Consider the following 20,682-nt stretch of genomic DNA (forward strand, 5'->3'; position numbering starts at 1 on the left):
ATAGCATCAGATTCCACAGGTGAGGGGCTCAGTCCTGCAAGACTGTTCCCCACTCCACCCACCCAAGGTACCAGTCATAAGTCCAGGTTGTCACCTGGGCTTCTGACCAACTGGCTATAGACTGGAGGTTCCAACAACCCCCTCCTCATTTAATTTGCTGGAGTGGCTCACAGAATCCAGAGAATCATTTTACTTACTAGATTACCAGTTTATCATAAAAGATTATAACTCAGGAACAGCCAGATGGAAGAGATGCATAGGGCAAGGTATCGGGGAGGGGTGCAGAGCTCTCATGCTCTCTGAACACGCTAGTCTCCCTGAATCTCTACCAACCTGGAAGCTCTCCAAACCCCAACCTTTTGGGGTTTTATGGAGGCTTCATTACATAGGTGTGATGGATTAAATCATTGGTCTTTGGTGATTGATTCAATCTCCAGTCCCTTTCCCCTCCCTGGAAGGGAGAAAGGGGAGAAAGTTCCCAGGGCCCCATCATCACCCAATCTGCTGTTATGTTTGATTTATTATAGATAACCTGTCAGCCTGGATCTCTCTTCACAGACTGTGTACACATGTCTACACATAAGGATCTGGATTATCTCAGGATCCCACCTCCTCTGCTCCCACCCCCCCAACCCTCCATCCCTTCTCTGACACTTTTCAGTCCCTCCATTTCATTTGTGCTCCTCTCAGCCCCATGCCTGACTTTGGTGCCCACTGAGTTCTTTTAGAAACACTCCACATTCAGGGATATGAAATCCTTGGTGAGGTCTGTCAAGGATTGGAATAGGGTGCTGGGCTGATCCTCCTTCCTGAAACCCTGTGCAGTCGGAGAGGCTGATGCTAACATGCAAACCTTTTTCTTCTTTACTTCTCCAGGCAAAGGGATATTGGGAAAGATTCTGGAGTAGAGTGTTAGATTTAAGAGTATTCTTTGAATATTTGCACCATGATGGGCCTTGGAGGTGCCTTGAGGGTGGTGCTTTGAGTGGAGTAGTTATCAGGAAATTGTGGATTTTAAGGAAGTCAGGAAAGAAGAGATCACTGACAATTCAACAATTCAGGGTAAGCTCCTAAAGGACTCTTTCTGGCTACTTAATGCCCAGAAGCCAACCCCTCACCTCTTATCAAAGCTATAGGCCACTAGGCGCCAATGAGGTTCATGTAGCATCAGATCTATCTATGCTTTTCCTTAATGTGGGGATTTGGGGTCAGAATTTAAGGAAGCACCAAAAACACTCATTAATCAAGATAAATATTTTAATGTATTATCTTAAAAATAAAAATGATGAACCAAATCTCCCCCTCCCCCCAATCCATGATGAACAAAACTGTCAAATTATGCCTCCTCTTCACCCCTGTCTCCCTCACCATCACCACCACCACCACCACCACCACCACCACCACCACCAGCTCGTAAAGTTTCCTCCAAGCGATACCTGTACCAGGGTTTGCTGGCTCGAGCCGTGGGGCTTCATTATACTACTACCACCAGGGAACCTTTTGCTCTTTACCCAAGTCCAGCCTCTCCACTCCTCAAAATCCCGGGCACACAAGACGAAAGCCACTCCCACCGCCATTCCAAGTTGGCCCAAGCCAATCCCGCTCTCTCCGAAAACAGCCTTGGTGTTCCCTGTCTATAGTGGCGCCCCCTCCCAACCTCGGGGACGTAAAGCCGGTGTCGCTCCTATCTGGGCGTCCCAACAGAGCATCACCCCCCTTCCCCACCCTCCAAGTGCTTTACTCTGAGCCGCGCCCACATCGGCCCGCCTCTGGTCCAGCCCGTGCCCACCCTGGTTTCAGCTCCGGGAAGGGGACACCAGTGGAGACTTGGGTGGGGAAGCTTAGCTCCCCCGCGCCGCTGAAGGTCAGTGCGCACAGTCTGGTCACCCGCCGCTGCAACACCGGGCTCCAGGACCACATTTCCTAGACTTCTCGGCGGTGTCCGCGACGCTCTCGTGGCCTGCAGATCTCATTGGCCCTCGGCGGAGAAACTGGTGAACCTCGCGGTCTGGGCACCTTAACAACGGGCTCCTAAATTTAGCTGTAAAAGAGGTGCAGATGTGAGAGTCACCCTGCCATGGAGAAGCCCACGCCCTCCTCCTCTCCACCCCAAGACTACACTCTCCAGAGGCCTCTGCGGCCACTTCCGCCCTCTCTTCCGCTCGCTCCTTAGCGTGAGGAGTTGGCGTAACAGGAACACTTCCGGCCGGTGGAGTCCGCCCATTAGGCTGGTTGGCAACGGTGTAGACAACTGTATTCGGGTCCTTCTCACACCTCTGCTCTTGGTTCCCGAGCTTCAGCCTCAGAATCGGTAACGTGCACCCCGCGTTCCGTGAGTGCCCAACAGTCGCTGCCTCGTCCACTCAGCATGTCCCCATGCTTGTCCCAGTTTTACTCACGAGGGCACAGTCTGCCTTAGGGACAAACCCTTACTCCACTGCTGGAGGATATGGGCTTCACTCTCTGGCCAGAGCTTGGGGCTGAGCTTGAGGGTGTTCCGTCACCCTGGGCCCTTTCTCCAGGAGGCTAGATGGGAATTGGCTTGTGGTGGTGAATTCTGTGACACTCCCAATCCCCAGTAGTGGGGCTCTGGAGCACACCCCGCCTGCACATGGGAGGGTTTTTCCAACTAGGCATGCTCTTTTTTCTCTTCACATCCTCAGATCTGCCTTCTGAGACTTTGCCCTTCTTCAGGGAGAGCACTCAGGAGATCAGGAAAATGGCCACGGGGCTCCTGAAAGCCAAAAAAGAGGTGAGAATTTCCGTAAAATTCCATCTTGGCTGTCAAGAGGATGAATCCATTCCCCTTTCTTGCTCTGGAGGCTGCCTTGTTGGTATTGGGCAAAGCTCTTTCCTGGTCCTGGAGGAGTGGCTTACATGGAGTTTCCCTCAACATTTCTTTCTGCTCCATCCATACTTCAGTCATCCTCGAAGTAGTTAATTGTGAACAACACACATGGAGCAATTTAAATAAAAATACAGGGACATCCAGGCTTAATTGTCCAGTGATAAGGATGAAAGGCAGGGACAGCAGAGTAGACTGTGGCCTGAAGTGGCTAGGGAGGACTTCCAGGAGAAGTAGGGCTGTTTGAACTACCCCTGCGAGTCTGGTACATTGGAGAATTGGTGAAGACATACCAGTGGGAGGGCAGGAAGAATGGTTAGTCTGAGGCTGGGCCACTGGGCACACTGCCCTTAACACAGTGTGGGAAGATCGTATTTTAGGTTGATTTTTAAATAATGTACTGGTGAAGATACAGACTATCTTCACCAGTACATGATATAGTCTAACCTGAATTTTACATTTGAGAGCATTTTCAGCATCTGGCAATGGGGAGATTTCACCAAAAATTCTGGATTGCTTGCCTCTCAGAAAATAAACTGCACTCTACTTTGGTGTCAGGGAATTTGAGCTGAACAGTGTCTGCATCATTTGGACAGGTCCTGCAGAGTCTATTTGCTGTAGTTTCCATAGTATCCTCCATACTGAGGTTGAAACCATTGAAATCTAACGTTTTGCCTGTCTCTGTAATTTTTATTACCTGCCTGGCCCCAGAAGGATTTTTATTTTCCACCTCTCTGAGTCTGGGTGGCCAGGTCAAGTGCCAGGCTGAGGAGTGTAGACTTTGTCTTTGAGTAAGATGGATTTTTTTTTTTTTTTTTTTTTTTTTTTTTGCGGTACGCGGGCCTCTCACTGTTGTGGCCTCTCCCGTTACGGAGCACAGGCTGCGGACGCGCAGGCTCAGCGGCCATGGCTCACGGGCCCAACCGCTCCGCGGCGTGTGGGATCTTCCCGGACCGGGGCACGAACCTGTGTCCCCTGCATTGGCAGGCGGACTCTCAACCACCGCGCCACCAGGGAAGCCAAGTAAGATGGATTTTGAAGGATGTTGAGAAGGGATTTGACATAGGAAATCAGAGCTATAGGCACATAGGAACTTAAGGGGAAATTTTCTAACCCCTGAGAATGGTGACTATGATGAGTTTGACTTAATTGAATAGGACTGATATTTATTGAGCACCAACACAGTTGCCAGGCTTGTTTACTATCATTTTTGATATGCACTAACTTTGTTATTTCAGATCTGCCTTCGTTGTCTTGATTTCTTGTTTTTTTTAAATAAATTTATTTATTTTAATTATTTCTTTTTGGCTGAGTTGGGTCCTCATTGCTGTGCACGGGCCCTCTCTAGTTGCGGTGAGCGGGGGGCTGCTCCTCCCCATGGTGCACGGGCCCCTCACTGTGGTGGCTTCTCTTGTTGCGGAGCATGGGCTCTAGAGTGCAGGCTCAGTAGTTGTGGTGCATGGGCTTAGTTGCTCGGCGGCACGTGGGATCCTCCCGGACCAGGGATCGAACCCGTGTCCCCTTCATTGGCAGGCGGATTCTTAACCACTGCACCACCAGGGAAGCCTTCTTGGTTTATTCTTAATCCTGGTCTCCATGTTAGAGATTTACAATTTCCTAGGCATTATCAGAGCAACTTTGAGAGTTCTGCATTTCTTATTTGTAAAATATTATATTCATCTGAAAAGTGTTAGTACCAAGAATGCATGGGAAATCTGGGGCATTTCCTAAGGTAACATTGAATCTTTTGTGTGTACTTTCTTCCCCACTTATAATGTTACTAGGGAAGCATTCTGATTTTCTGGGAAAAGCCAGAAATTTGTGTGAGCTGACTTTTCCTGCTCTTAATACTTTAAAAAAGAAAAAAGAAGAAAAAGCATTATGAAAACTTGACGAAAGTGCACAAGCATTTGAATTGTGTAAGTTGTTTAAGATGAAACCTGTGTGCCTAGAGGAGTACCTGGCACACATGATATGTTTGGTGCATGGAGGAACCACACCTTAAAGAAATTAATTTGAAGGAACTAATAAGTAACAAGGGAGTTTCTGTTTGTTTTGATATGTTATTTGGGGCATGTAATTAACCACATATTTCAGGGGGTTTGAGGAGGATTTCCAGGTACTCTAATATGCATGACCTCTGAATTACATGCAACAATTTAAGCAAATATACAGTAGGATATTAGCTATCACTGCCTGAGAGGGTAAAGTAGAATTTGTAACAAATGAGTTGGGCTGGCAGGAACATGATGTTACTAATTCTTAGTATTTTCTCCTTGATTCCATTGAACAAATTTGCTGAATGTTTACTGTTTGCAGAACTCTTGATAGACTACATTCAGTGATGTGTAAAGCACAGCCTGCACACTTATGAGTCTTGCATTTTATTTTTAGATTTCTCTATCATTGGGATTTGGTCAATTTTATATACATACACACACACACCCCTACATACATACATTTTGATAGACCTTAATGATAAGATCGTATTGTATTAAAGCTAGTGACATTATATCTACTCAGACCCATTTTTTAATAGATGAAGGAACAACCAACATTTATCCAACTGAAAGCGATTTCTATAATAGTGCTTTGAGTGAATGATCCAATCCACTAATTCTCAATTTGGGGGAACATTTAACTTGTTCCCAATATTTAACTGTTGCAAATAATGCTTCTGTGGTCAACTTTGTGCATGAAATTCTTTTATAGATTTGTATTTATTCTCAAAACTAAAATATGACAAAGTGAGTAGAAATAAATATTTTGAAGCAATGAGCACTCACACCAGTTGGAGCTTTGGAACCCTGCTTGTTCTAAAACATGTGATCCTATCAATTATTTCTTCCTTTTTTGAGATTCCTTTCTTCCATCACCATGTTTCACTTTACATTGTGCAGTTTTTTTGTTTTTGTTACACTGTGCAGTGTTACATTCCCAGGGTAGACCTACCAGTGCAGATCTTCTTCTCTCATGTGAATGTTCACAATAATGTCCTGATTTGTTTCCCCATGTTGATATGTTCCTTTGCTACCCATTGCATCTGTAATCCTCACGTCCCCCAAACATTACAGTAACATCACTTTTCTGTTCAGAAGTCTTCCTTCAGTGTCTCAACAACAGTGTCTTAGATATTCAGGGCAGTCTTCAGTTCAAATGTGTTCTGTTTATGACATCATGTTCTGACTATTCATTCTGAAAATGTGTTTATTGCCAGCACAGTGGAGTAATCTCTTTAATTTAGATTAAATTCACTTTTTAGGCACTTGGCTGGAAAAAGAGAGAAAAATAACTATTCAAGTCATTCAAATAAATCTCCTCTATCACCTAATGACTTCATGCCTGGGAGGCAGTGAGAAATGGGAGGACTGAATCTGTTGCTGTGTGAGTCTCTCTTAGGCGTTTGTGACAGCATGAGCATCTTGGCAATCAATTAACCTTGATCTCAAGGTTAATATTACTTGCAAAGTATTTTTCATATAACATGACTCCTTTATCAATGTATAGGTTAGCTTTGCTTCATAAAAAACTACCCAAAACTTAGTGACTTAAAACAAAATAATTTAGGGACTTACCTGGTGGTCCAGTGGTTAAGACTCCGTGCTCCCAATGCAGGGGGCCTGGGTTCCATTCCTGGTCAGGGAACTAGATCCCGCATGCTGCAATAAAAGTTCCCGCATATCGCAACTAAAAGATCCCACATGCTGCAATGAAGATCTCACACGTGGCAACGAAGATCCCGAGTGCTGCGACTAAGACCCTGTATAGCCAAAAACTAAATAAATATTTAAAAAGAAAAACAAAATAATTTATTAGCACACAATTTGATAGGTCAGCATTTTGAGCTGGGCACAGACGGATGTTTTGCAGGTTTCACTTGTGCTCTTGTTGCTGCAGTCAGCTGGTGGTTTGACTGGGGCTGGGTGACTATCCATGCATGACAGTTACCAAGCTGGTTGTCTCAGGTGTGTTGGTTTTTCTTGGTTCTTTTCCATGTAGGCTTGGGTTTGTTCTAGAGACTCTGCTTAGGCTTGATCAAACGATGGTCTTGGGTTTCCCTACACAGCAAGAGAGAGGACAACCCCAGTGGACAAGCACGTTTTAAGCCTCAGCTCGTGTTATGTTTGCTAATGTCCCTTAGATCAAAGTGCAGAGTTGTGGAAGGGACTAACACAAGGGTGTAGATATAGGGAGATGTTATACAGTGGGGTTCATTACTGTAACTACCCTCTGGTCCCAGTGATCCGTGTCCTTCCCTTGTGCAAGATAAACTCACCCCCTCCCAGGATCCCCAGAAGTTTCATCCTCAAAGTCCAGTATCATATGCATATCAGTCTGGATGTGGCTAAGGCTTCTTCAGTGAAACTCTTTTTGAGTCAGAGATGTATACTAAAAAGACAATTTATTTGTTTCCCTCTACCCCCAACTACCCGCCTAGCACACAGTGGTGAGACATGGACAGGAAAACTGCAATATACACCCCCATTCAAAAAGGGAAGGAGTTGGAGGCACATAGGAGGCCTCTTCATTTTGAACTGTCTCCATCCCTTTTAGTAAAGCTGATATGACTTCTTTAGAGTATATATATATTTTTTTTAATTTATTTATTTTTTATTTATATATTTTTGGCTGCGTTGGGTCTTTGTTGCTGTGCGTGGACTTTCCCTAGTTGCAGCGAGCAGAGGCTGCTCTTTGTTGCAGTGCACAGGCTTCCCATTGCAGTGTCTTCTCTTGTTGCACGTGAAGGCACGTGGTCTTCAGTAGTTGTGGGGCACAGGCTCAGTAGTTGTGGCTCATGGGCTCTAGAGCACACCCTCAGTAGTTGTGGCTTTCGGGCTTAGTTGCTCCGTGGCATGTGGGATCTTCCCGGACCAGGGCTTGAACCCATGTCCCCTGCATTGGCAGTCAGAGTCTTAACCACTGTGCCACCAGGAAAGCCCTGATATAACTTCTTTAAAAACTCTTTGGGTTTCCCATGTATCAGATTATATTACTCTATTAAACAAAAAGCTACAATCACATTTCCTTTCCAGATACGCCTCTAATCTTTGGGCAGGGTGTCAGTGCTATGGGACAATACCTGTAAGAATCTCAGAAGCCCTTTTGTCTACTAGGTATCACCTTAACAATTTCAGAGGTCATAACATTTGGGTCTTTTAGCCAAACTCTTGATCTTTACCCTGAGGCCATTTCTTATTTTGAGACTCTTGTTGGCTGGAGAGACTGGAGATGTAAAACAGTTTTATTTTCCAACCCAGCAAGTCTGGCTTGTCTATATTTCCTCTAAATTATGCTTGTGAACTGCTTAGTTGTTTCTTTAACTCTTCTCTTTCTATACATTATCATGTATAGAAGCTAGGTAGAAGCATCCAACTGAAGCTTTTATCAGGCTTTCAGGAGATCTGTTTAGTCAGATGTGAAAATTCATTAGGTATTTTTTCTTTATTCTAAATTAGTCCCCCAGACTGCTAGCTATGTTGCTACTCAGTGGGAGAGCTTTGAAATGGATCATCCAGTTAGTGTTTACCATACCCTCCCTACATGCATGGGTCTCAGACAAAGAAACCATGAATCTTTCTAGAGCTGCAGGAATACCAGTTGTATTAAACTTGTTGAAATGGTGTAGGTTGGTCTGTAATGTATGTAGCTCCTTTGTCAGAGATTTTCAAGGGATGTGTGTGTGTGTTTATTCTGAGGAGGATCTATAAGATCATATCACTACAGGGACTGGGCAGGAACTTGAATGAGTGAATAGTCTTTTTCTCTCTAACATTTAATTATGAACAGCTTCAAACATAAAGAAAAAAATACAAAGACTTGTACATTGACATTCACATACCCACCACCTAGATTCAATGATGAGTATTTTGCAACATGTGCTTTACCACCTGTCTGTTCACATGTGTAGTCCTCTACCATCAGTTCAAGGGTAGTATTCAAATATTGCCTTAAATGCACAATAGAGGACAGAGTTTTATATTCCTTTGACCTTTCAGACTTTCTGTAGGCTGCTACAACCTGCCTGCTCTCTTTCCCAACTAGCCACTTTTCATTCTTTATTCCCTCCCATCTCACATGCCTTGTCTGGAGTACCTAGCCTTCCACGCTCCTTCATCCTTTGAATCCTGCCTAGCCTTTAAGACCAAGATCATACTGCCCTCTCATGAAACCATTTCTGATCTCTGTATCCTACAGTGACCTCTCCCTCTCCAGATTCCTCTGACCCAGTGATTTGCAACGATGACTATACACAGGAGCCCTTAAAAGTATAAAAGCCTTATCCCTGAAGAGTCTGATTTTATTGATTTGTGGTGGGACCCAAGAATCTGTAATTTAAAACACCACACAGAGGGCTTCCCTGGTGGTGCAGTCAGTGGTTGAGAGTCCGCCTGCCGATGCGGGGGACGCGGGTTCGTGCCCCTGTCTGGGAAGATCCCACATGCCGCGGATCGGCTGTGCCCGTGGGCCATGGCCGCTGAGCTTGCGCGTCCGGAGCCTGTGCTCCGCGACGGGAGAGGCCACAACAGTGAGAGGCCCGCGTACCGCAAAAAAAAAAAACACAAAAAAACACCACACAGAGAATTCCCTGGCAGTCCAGTGGTTAGGACTTGGCATTTTCACTGCCGAGGGCGTGGGTTCAGCCCCTGGTTGGGGAACTAAGATCCTGCAAGCTGCGCGGCACGGACAAAAACAAAACAAAAACCCAAAAAACAAACCAAAAAAAACCCCTCACCACACACTCACTGTGTGGAGCAGTCAGTTGTCTGAGTCCTTACATTTATCAACTCATGTGATCCTCAGCACAACCTGGGAGATAAACACTGTTATTCTTAGTTCAGAGAAGAAGAAACTGAGGTGCTGAGAGGTTAACTAATTTGCCTAAGGGTACACTAGTTGGGGACAGATAGGTTCCAAATCCAGGCAGAGTGTTTTGAATCCAGGCTCTTCACCACCATCCACTTCCATTCCTCAGGCCTGAGCAGTGCAAGTGGCAGTGTGAGGGAGGGGAAGGAGTGAGCCCTGCCTGAAGTATACATAGTGGTGGGTTATTCATCCCCTGCCCGAGGCTGAGCTGCTTCATGTAGAACATAAATGCTTAGACCAAGTAGTCTCTGAAATTCTTCGAACTCAGCAAGAGAATTATTCTTTTAATGTAGTGTGCATGATGTCTTCCTGCTTAGATTTAAAGCTCCCAATGGGAAAGAACTTTTGCTTTTATCCCCCATAGCAGTGAGCCTAGCATGTCGGCAGTGATAGGTGCACAATGATGCTGGCTGGATAGAGATGGGAGAGTAATGGTCTTTGAACTATTGGCACGAAGGTCATGTATGGGAGGAGAAAAGTTCTTTTTTTCATTGGCTGTAAATTAGACACAAGACATATTCACAAGAGAAAAACAATCGGAAATTTATTAACATGTGCATCATGCATACACATGGGAGTACTCAGTGATGGGTAACTCAGAAGGGGTGGTTAGAACTTGAGCTTATATAGCATCTTAACAAAATAGCAATAACTATAGAGAAGTGACAAGACAAAGGAAAAGGACTTTGAGTTTCTAGGCAGCAAATTGTGGGAAGGTTAATAATATATGAGGGAACTAATGGAAGATAAGGGCTAGTTAGTAAAGGTTTGCTATGTAGATTTCTCTGGTGCCTATCCCTGGGCTGATAAGGGTCTAGAGTTGTATCTGGTGATTAATTTCTGTCCTCCTGGTAGAGAGGGGAAGGGGGACACCTTTGCAAATTTATGTTCTGCTTTTAGGCAAATGGGAGAGGGCAGAGAGCTTTTCTTGTGTCTGCTTATTAATTGCCTTCAGCTCAAAATAATCCTTATGCCAAAGTGGCATATTTTAGAGTGGTATATTCTGTTACCCTTTATTCATCATCCATAGTAAGGTCTAGAAATCTTCTCTACCTCCTCAGGGATGCCTTTTGATCTCTCATCCTGAGGTGTGGACAAGGCAGACTCCTGGATGAGCAGAGGTGTGTTTTGTGTTAAAAGGCATTCATGGCGTTCGGGGATGTGGCTGTGGACTTCACCCAGGAGGAATGGAGGCTGTTGAGCCCCGCTCAGAGGACCTTGCACAGGGAGGTGATGCTGGAGACTTATAACCACTTGGTCTCACTAGGTAAGAATGGCTTCCCATAGCACTTAAAGTCTGGCTCACAGTATTTTCTATATGTCACAAAGAAAGGCTACTCACAAAGCAGCTTTGTCTTAGGGTTGGGCTTCAAAACAAAAATTTACCTTTTTCCTCGGGTGGATCTGGATTCAGTAGAGTTGAAAGCAGGTAGATTTATTCATATTGTGTATGCCACTCTGCATTTTTTTCCTTACTTTATCTTGCCCCAAACCCAGGAGATTTTCATTCACCGTGTTAATATGCTGTTTTTCTGATTGGAGTCACCTTTTCTTACTCAACCCTTCTACTGCAGAGAGTTCACTATTCATAGGTCCTCTGTATCACCCTCTGGGTTTCCCTCTCCATTTTGTCTCTGAGTTCTGGAATGGCCCCTTGAGCTCATAACCAAGAGTCTCCTTTTTTTCTTTCCTTATGAGCAGAAATTCCATTTTGCAAACCAAAACTCATTTCTCAGCTGGAGCGAGGGGAAGAGCCCTGGATAGAGGAGAGGCAACGTCCGCTGAGTCTCTGTCCAGGTGAGTGTGACACAGGGTAGTTGGAACCGTCTGCAGCATGGCAGGTAGGGAAGGATGAGGCATGTCTCAGGTACTGGGAGGAAGCTCTTTTCTAGGCCCCTAGTTCCCTGGTAAGGCTGCCTGGCATGACCTCTTTTCCAGAATATCATCTTCAGTTAAGGGAGGGACTTTCCTGGTTTCTTTGTCGCTTCCCTCCACCAGGAAGCCCCCCTTCCTCTCACTTCGCATTGTTTTCTGCGGAGGATACTTGTGACCAGTTCAGTCTGCTGCCATTTTCAGAAGTGGGCTTCATCCTATTTATTTTTGACTTGATATTTGGAAATTACTTCAAAATTACAGAAAATTTGCAAAAATAAAAATAGTACAAAGAACATTCTTATGTCCTCTACACATACACAAATATGTATAAATATATATGGCATATATATTTTTATAAAATGGTATCATAAAATCACCTACTAATATTTCACCCAGTTTGCTTTATCATTGGCTTGTGTGTCTCTTGTGTGCATGCTCTCCCTTCTCCCTCCACCATACGTATGTGTATGTATTTATGTATATGTTTATGTGTATATATTTGTGTGTACCTATATATGTAGGTTCATATGTGGATGTATGTTAAAAGATTTTCTAAGAATGGTGATATTCTCATATAACCACAGTACAGTTATCAACTTCAGTAAACTTAACTTCAACACAATAATTTTATCTAATACCTATCATCTACCTCTCATAATCATCAGTAGACACAGTAATATTTTTTCCTCTCCAGAACATGACCCAGTAGTGCATTTATGTGGCATATCTATTTAGTCTCTCTTAATATAGACCATTTCAATAACCTCTCTTTAGAAGTATACAGTTCCACAGCTCCTTTTTTAACAGCTTCATTGAGTTATAACTTAAATACCATAATCTACTTACTGTAAGTGTACAGTTCAATTATTTTGAGTAAACATTCCATCACTCTAAAAAGTTACCTTGTGCCCATTTGCATCTATTTCTCCTCCCATTTGAGCTCCAGGAAACCAATGATATGCTGTCTCTATAGATTTGCTGTTTCTGGACATTTTATATAAATGGTATCATAAAATATATATTTGTCTTTGTATCTGGCTTCAATACATAATGTTTGAGGTTCAGCATAATGTTTTTGAGGTTCATCCATGTTGCAGCATGTACTGGTAATTCATTCCTTTTTATTGCCATATAATATTCCATTGTATTGATATACCACATTTTGTCTAGCTATTCACAGGTTGATGTGAATTGGATTGTCCACTTTTTGGTTATTTTGAATAGTGCTGCTAGGAATAGTCATGTACCAGTCTTGATGTGGACATATGTTTTCATTTCTCTTGGGTAGATAACTAAGACTAGAATTTCTGGATTGTATGGTATGTTTATGTTTAACCTTTTAAGAAACTGCATAATTATTTTCCCAAGTGGCTGTACATTTCTATTAGCATTTATGTTTTACGTTTCTATTATGTTTATATTTTCTATTTTTGCATTTTCTAGTAGCAGTGTTTTAGAGTGTCAGTTTCTCTACATCCTTGCCAGCACCTGGAATTGTCTCTAATTTTGATTACAGACATTCTAGTGGGTGTGTAGTGGTATTGCATTGTGGTTTAATTTACATTTCCCTAATGACTGATAATGTTAATCTTTTCATGTGCTTATTAACCATTTGCATATCTTCTTCGGTGAAATAGCTACTCAGTTCTTTTGCCCATTTTTAAGTTGGATTGTTTGTCTTCTTTTTGAGTTGTAAGAATTTTTCATATATTCAAGACACAAGTCCTATATCACATACAGGATTTTCAATTATTTTCAACTATGAAATGAAGTTTCAGAAAAAAGGCAAGTCTGTGGATTGTCTTTTCATTCTCTTAATGGTGTCTTTTCAAGCATAAATGTTTTAAATTTCGATGATGTTCAATTTAACAGTTTTCTAATGGATTGTGCTTTTTGTGGTGTAACTATGAAGTTTGCTTAACTCGAGGCCACATAGATTTTCTTCTTTGGTTTCTTCTAGAAGTTTTATATTTTTAGCTTTTACACTTAAGGCTGTGATCCATTTTTAGTTAATTTTTATGTGTCATGTGTGGTGAAAGTCTAAATTCGTTTTCTTGCATATGAATATTCAATTGTCCTGGCAGTATTTGTTAAAAATAGTATGCTTGACATAGAGAATGGACTTGAGGACACGAGGAGGGGGAAGGGTAAGCTGGGATGAAGTGAGAGAGTAGCATGGACATATATACACTACCAAATGTAAAATAAATAGCTAGTGGGAAGCGGCCACATAGCACAGGGAATCACCTCAGTGCTTTGTGACCACCTGGAGGGGTGGGATAGGGAGGGAAGGAGGGAGATGCAAGAGGGAGGAGATGTGGGGATGTGTGTATATGTGTGGCTGATTCACTTTGTTATAGAGCAGAAACTAACACACCATTGTGGGACAATTGTGCTCCAATGAGGGTGTTAAGAAAAAAAAATAGTATGCTTTCCCTCATTCAATTGCCGTGGCTCCTTTGTGGAAAATCAGTTGACTGTAAATGATTCATTTCTGGACTCCTAATTTTGTTCCATCGATCTCTGTGTTTCTTCATATGACAATAGCACACTATCTTCATTACTGGGGTCTTATATTAAGTTTTGAGGTTGAGGAGTGTAAATACTCTAACTTTTTCAAAATTATTTTGGCTATTCTATGTTTTTTGAATTGGCACATAAATTTGGGGGTCAGATTGTCAATTTCTACAAAACAAAACAAACTTACTCTCGTTTTGATAGGGTTTGCATTGAATTTATCAATCAATTTAGGGAGAATCACTGTTTTAATAATATTGAGTCTTCTAATTTATGGTTGTCTATTTAGGACTTTAATTTTTCTCAGCAATGTTTTAAAATGTTCACCTTACATGTCTTGTAATACTTGTGTCAAATTTATTCCTTGATATTTTATTATTATCTATGTTATTGTGAATGGTATTGTTTTCTTAATTTTATTTGTGGAATGTTCATTGCTAGTATGTAGAAATACAATTGATTTTTGTATTTTGAGCTTTTATCATATTACCTTATTAAATACAATGATTACTTATTGTCTCTTTATTGAGGATTCCTTGGAATTTTGTACGTCCTGGCTCATATAATCTGTGAACAAAAAAAGAGAGGTTTACTTCTTCCTTTCCAATTTAGATATCTTTAACTTCTCCTCTTCCTTGTTCTGCTACTCCCCTCCTTTAGCCTTTTGGCTAGAACTTCCAGTGCAGTGTAGAATGGAGTTGTTGATAACAGACATTCTTGTCTGGTTTCTGAACTTAGAGGAAAATATTCAGTCTTTTATCATTAAATATGATGTTAGCTGTAGGTTTTATATAGATGCCCTTTATCAGGTTGAGGAAGTTCCATTAAATTCCTAGTTTGTGGAGTATTTTTTAAGAATGGGTATTGGATTTTGTTAGATGTTTCTGCATCTGTTGAGATGTTCATGTAGTTTTTGTCTTTATTTTGTTAGTTTGGTGTATTTCATTAATTGATTTGCAGATGTTAAATGAGCTTTGCATTCCTGGAATAAATCCTACTTTATTATAATGTATAATTCTTTTTGACTTGCTGCTGGATTTAGTTTGCTAATATTTTGTTAAGGATTTTTTCACCTCTGTTCATGAAGGGTATTTATCTGTATTTTACTTTCTTTTTGATATCTTTGTCTGCTCTGGTATCAGGGTAATGACTACATATAATGAGTGGTGAAATTTTCTCTCCTCTATTTTCTGTAAGAACTTGTGAAGAATTTGTATCATTTCTTCTTTAAGTATTGGTTAGAATCCCCCAGTGAAGACATTTGAACAAGGGCTTGTCTTTGTGTGAAGACTTTTAATTACTAATTCAATCTTGTTACTTATTACAGGTCTATTCAGATACTCTAGTTTTTATTGAGTTAGTTTTGGTAGTTTGTGTTTTTCTGGAATTTTTCTGTTTTGCCTTTGTTGTCCAGTTGTCGGCATAAAGTTGTTTATACTACTTTTAATCCTTCTAATTTCTGTGAGGTCAGTAATGATGTTCCCTTTTTCTTTCTTGATTTGGTAATTTCTGTCTTCTCTATTTTTTCTTGTTCATTCTAGCTAAAGATTGTTCAATTTTGTTGATCTCTTCAAAAATCAACTTTTAATTTCATTGATTTTCTCTACTCATTCTGGTTTTCTATTTGATTAATTTTTTATAAATGTATTATTTCTTTCCTTCTGCTTATTTATTAATTTGCTCTTTTTGTAATTTCTTAAGATAGAAACTTAGACAGTTGATTTGAAACCATTCTTCTTCCTTAATGCAGGCATTTAAACCTATAAATCTCTCTCTAATCACTTCTTTAGCTACATCCCATAAATTTTTTTTTCATCCCATAAATTTTATTATGCTGGGTTTTGTTTTCATTCTGTTCAAAATATGTTTCAATTTCTCTTCTGATTTCTTCTCTGTCCCTGAGTTACTTAGAGGTATCTTGTTTAATTTCTACATATTTGTGGATTTTCCATCTTTCTTTCATTTGTTGATTTCTAATTTCACTCCTTTGTGGTAGAAAAACATGCTTTATATAGCTTTAACGGTTATTTGTTTTTTGGCCTAGCATATGATCTGTTCTGAAGAATGGTCTATGTGCACTTAAAAAGAATATGCATTCTTCAGTCATTGGATGGAATGTTCCATACATATCAGTTTGGTCAAGTTGGTTTATTAAGTTTTCTGTATCCCTGGAGATTTTCTGTCTAGTTGTTTCTATTATTGAGAATAGAATAGTGAAATTTCCAATTATTGTTGAATTATCTAATTCTTCTTTTAGTTCTGTAAGTTTTTGTCTCATGTATTTTGGGGCTCTGTTTTTAGTTGTGGATACCTTTATAATTGTTTTACTTTTCTGATTTATTGCCCTTTTGTCTTTATGAAATACCTCTCTTTTTGTCTAGCAATAATCCTTGTCTTGAAATCTATTTTGTCTACTATTAATATAGTAGCCATTCCAATTCCCTTGTGATTATGTGATTACTGTTTGCATGGTATATCTTTTTTCATCCTTTTAACTTTTAACCTACTTGTGTTTTTGGATCCAGAATGTGTCCCTTGTAAATATCACATTGTTTGATATTGCTTTTTTAATCTAGTGGGATAATCTCTGCCTTTTGTTTGGAGTGTTCAGTTTGTTCATATTTAATATAATTATTGATATGGTTTAAATCTGCCATTTTGCTATTTATTTTTAATATGTCTCATGTCTTTATTTCTCTAGCCTCTTTTATGGCATATTGTTGGGTTTTTTTTATTTAAGTGTACTATTTTCATATCACTCTTGATTTTAAATTTGCTTTGGAGTTATTTCTTAATGCTGCTCTAGGAAATAAAATATGCACCTTAATTTATCACAGTCTACCTCTAATTAATACTAATTTAGTTCCAGTAAAATATTTATACATATAAAGCCCACAATATTGTGTTATATTTACTGCCTTTTATAATAGTTTTTTGTATTTCAGAGAAATTTAGAGGAAAATATACATATGTTAACTTTTATATTTACCCATATGTTTGCCAGTTTCAGTGGCCTTCATTTCTTTCTTTTCTTTTCTTTTGATCCTGTTGCGTGGCATGCGGGATCTTAGTTCCCTGACCAGGGATCAGTCCTGCGCCCCCCCCACAGTGGAAGCACGGAGTCTTAACCACTGCACTGCCAGGGACATCCCTCGGTGGCCCTCATTTCTTCTTGTGGATTTGAGTTAGTGTCTCGTGTCATTTCTTTTCAACCTGAAGGACTTACTGAGTATTTCTTATAAGGCATGTTTGCTATCAGCAGATACTCTGAGTACTTGTTAATCTGAGAATATCTTTATATCGATTTCTCTTTTTTTTTGGCTGAATCATGTGGCTTGTGGGATTGTGAGATTTTAGTTCCCTGACCAGGGATTGAACCTGGGCCCTCAGCAGTGAGAGCTTGGAGTCCTAATCACTGGACCTCCAGGGAATTCCCTCAATTTCACTTTTGAAGCATAGTTTGTGAGAATAGAATTCTTTATAGATAGAAGTCTTTTCTCTTTTATTCCAACACCTTAAATACATTATTCCACTGCCTTCTGGTCTCCATTGTCTCTGATGAGAAGTTAGCACTAGTCATATGGTTTTTCCCCTTGTACATGTTGAGTCATTTTTCCTTTGCTGTTTTCAAGATTTCCTTTTTGTCTTTTTTTTTCTGATAGTCAACATTTTGGCTATGATGTGTCTAGCTAGGATCTCTTTGTGTTTATTTTGGGGTTTGTTGAGCTTCTTGGATCTGTAGATTGTTTTTCATCTAATTTGGAAGTTTTTTGTTTTTTTTTTTTAATTTGGAACTTTTTAAGCCATAATTTCTTCAGATTTTTTTTCTGCTCTTTTCTCTCTGTCTTCTCCTTCCTGAGTTACCATTACACATAGGTTTGGTTTACCTGATGGTGTCTTATGGGTTTCTGGGCTCTTTGTTTTTCTTCAGTCTTCCTTTAACTCTGTTCTTCTGTTTTAGGTAATTTCTATTGATTTATCTTCAGGTTCACTGGTTCTGTTACAAAGTCAAATATGTTGTGGTATCTCTCTAGTAACTTTGTAATTTTAGTTATTTTACTTTTTAATTTCACAATTTCCTTTTGTTTCTTATTAATAGTTTTTATTCTTTGTTGAGATTCTCCATTTTAAGTTGTTATCATACTTACCTTTAATTTTTCACACACTGTTTTCTTTAGTTCTTTGAATATATTCATAGTATCTGCTTTGAAGTCTTTTTTTTTTTCCCCTGTATCAGCATCTGGGCCCACTCATCAACAGTTTCTATTGGCTGCAATTTTTTCCCTAGGTATGTGTCACTCACTCTTTCCTGTTTCTTTGAAAACTGGATATTTTAGATATTATATTGTAGCCATACAATAAACAGGTTGCAGGCTGGATTTGGCCCACTGAGCAGGTTTACTGTTTCCTACAATAAAAATGTAAAGCATAAAATGTGAAATAAAAAATAGATTTTGGGAAGTATGGCTGAATGGGAGACAGCTTGTGATGTGAACATATGAATGACCAGTAGGCAAAGCAAAATGGCCTAGGCAGCCCTACCTATGACTGCTTTGACTGAAAACATTCTTTATTCAGCAGGATCAAAGCTAGAAATTCAACCTTGTCCCTCCTGTCCTCTGGCATTCTCTAGTCAGCAAGCCCTCAGCCAACATGTATGGCTCAGTCATCTCCCTCAGTTTTTCTCAAGTTTACGTGCAGGAAATCATCTCCATTCAGGGAAACAATATTCAGAAGATCAGAAACAGCAGCAGGAGCAAGTCTTTGATCAAACCTGCTCAAGCAACAAAGCAGAAATTCAAGAGAGAGAAGAAGATTCCAAGCTTTTGTTTGGGAGAGTAAGTAAAAGCAGCACTTCAAAGGCATTCTCCAGAACCCTGGAAGAACAGCCAGTAAGGTCCAAGGAAGACAACACAGTTGTGGACATAGTGCCCAGCCCTGCCCAGAGGACAAACCTTGAGGAAACAGACAAAACATTACATGGTTTAGAAGTCTCAGGATTTGGAGCAATCAAATATGGAGAGTTTGGGCTAGGCTTTATCAAGGAGTCAAACCAGCTCAGCCTCCAGAAGACACACACAGGGGAGCCCCCTTACATGTACACTGAGTGGGGAGAAAGCTTTAGCAGTATGTCAGTCCTCATCAAAAACCAGAGGGCACACTCTGGGGAAAAGCCTTTTGTGTGCAGGGAATGTGGACGAGGCTTTACTTGGAAGTCAAACCTCGTCACACACCAGAGGACACACTCAGGGGAGAAACCGTATGTGTGCAAGGAGTGTGGACGAGGCTTTACTTGGAAATCAAACCTCTTCACACATCAGAGGACACACTCAGGGGTCAAGCCTTATGTGTGCAAGGAATGTGGGCAGAGCTTTAGCCTGAAGTCAAACCTCATCACACACCAGAGGGCACACTCTGGGGAGAAGCCTTACATTTGCAAGGAATGTGGACATGGCTTTCGCCAGCATTCACACCTCATCAGACATAAGAGGACACATTCAGGAGAGAAGCCTTATGTTTGCAGGGAGTGTGAGCAAGGCTTTAGCCAGAAGTCACACCTCATTAGACACTTAAGGACACACACAGGAGAGAAACCTTATGTGTGCACAGAATGTGGACGTCACTTTAGCTGGAAATCAAACCTCAAGACACACCAGAGGACGCACTCAGGGGTTAAACCTTATGTGTGCCTGGAATGTGGGCAGTGCTTTAGCCTGAAGTCAAACCTCAACAAACACCAGAGGTCACACACAGGGGAGAAGCCATTTGTATGCAGGGAGTGTGGGAGAGCCTTTACCCGGAAATCAACCCTCATCACACACCAGAGGACACACTCAGGAGAGAAGCCATTTGTATGCACAGAGTGTGGGCGAGGCTTTAATGATAAGTCAACCCTCATCTCACACCAGAGGACACATTCAGGGGAAAAGCCTTTCGTTTGCAGGGAGTGTGGTAGAAAGTTTAGCCAGAAGCCAAACCTGTTTAGGCACAAGAGGGCACATTCAGGGAGTATACCCTTTGTGTGCAGGGAGTGTGGACAAGGCTTTTGTGATAAGTTAACTCTCATTACACACCAGAGGGCACACTCGGGGGGGAAGCCTCATGTATGCAGGGAGTGTGGGCAAGGCTTTAGCCGGCAGTCGCACCTTATTAGACATCAGAGGATCCATTCAGGAGAGAAGCCTTATATTTGTAGGAAGTGTGGGCAAGGCTTTAGTCGGAAATCAAACCTCATCAGACATCAGAGGACACACTCAGGATAGAAACCTTGTGTGGACAAGTAGTGAAACCTTTAGCCAATAGTCACATGGCATGAGACACCAGAAGTCCCACCCAGGGCTGTAACTTTAGTAATAAGTCAGCCATTGCCAGACTCTAAAGTAGAAACATCTTATGTGTGATGGGAGTGTTCACGAGACTAATGGTAAGGGTCAACATCTCCAATCCACCTGAAGGAGAATTGCTGGCCCATTTTCAGGGGCTCCGGCTTTCCCTAGTGGGGATGGTAGGTTGTGGAAGGTCTCTCAGGTAACTTGATGGAGAGAGTACTTATTAAATAGGTTGAAATTAGAGAATTGATA

The 20,682-nt window shown here is 41.2% G+C and overlaps 1 protein-coding gene across 1 annotated transcript; it reads left to right on the top strand.

Annotated features, from left to right (window-relative positions):
* Positions 1-2,192: 2,192 nt before the first annotated feature.
* On the top strand, positions 2,193-20,364 carry ZNF875 (zinc finger protein 875; the record flags this gene model as incomplete). The annotated part of the gene is made up of 5 exons (XM_079906635.1): positions 2,193-2,311; positions 2,664-2,752; positions 10,850-10,976; positions 11,411-11,506; positions 18,680-20,364. Exons 2-5 carry the CDS (start codon positions 2,720-2,722, stop codon positions 20,362-20,364), a joined length of 1,941 nt encoding a protein of 646 aa, XP_079762761.1. The 5' UTR covers positions 2,193-2,311; positions 2,664-2,719.
* Between the last annotated feature and the right edge of the window lie 318 nt (positions 20,365-20,682).

The sequence above is a fragment of the Stenella coeruleoalba genome (genome assembly GCF_951394435.1).
Source record: "Stenella coeruleoalba genome assembly, chromosome: 20".
In the NCBI taxonomy this organism is placed as follows: Eukaryota; Metazoa; Chordata; class Mammalia; order Artiodactyla; family Delphinidae; genus Stenella; species Stenella coeruleoalba.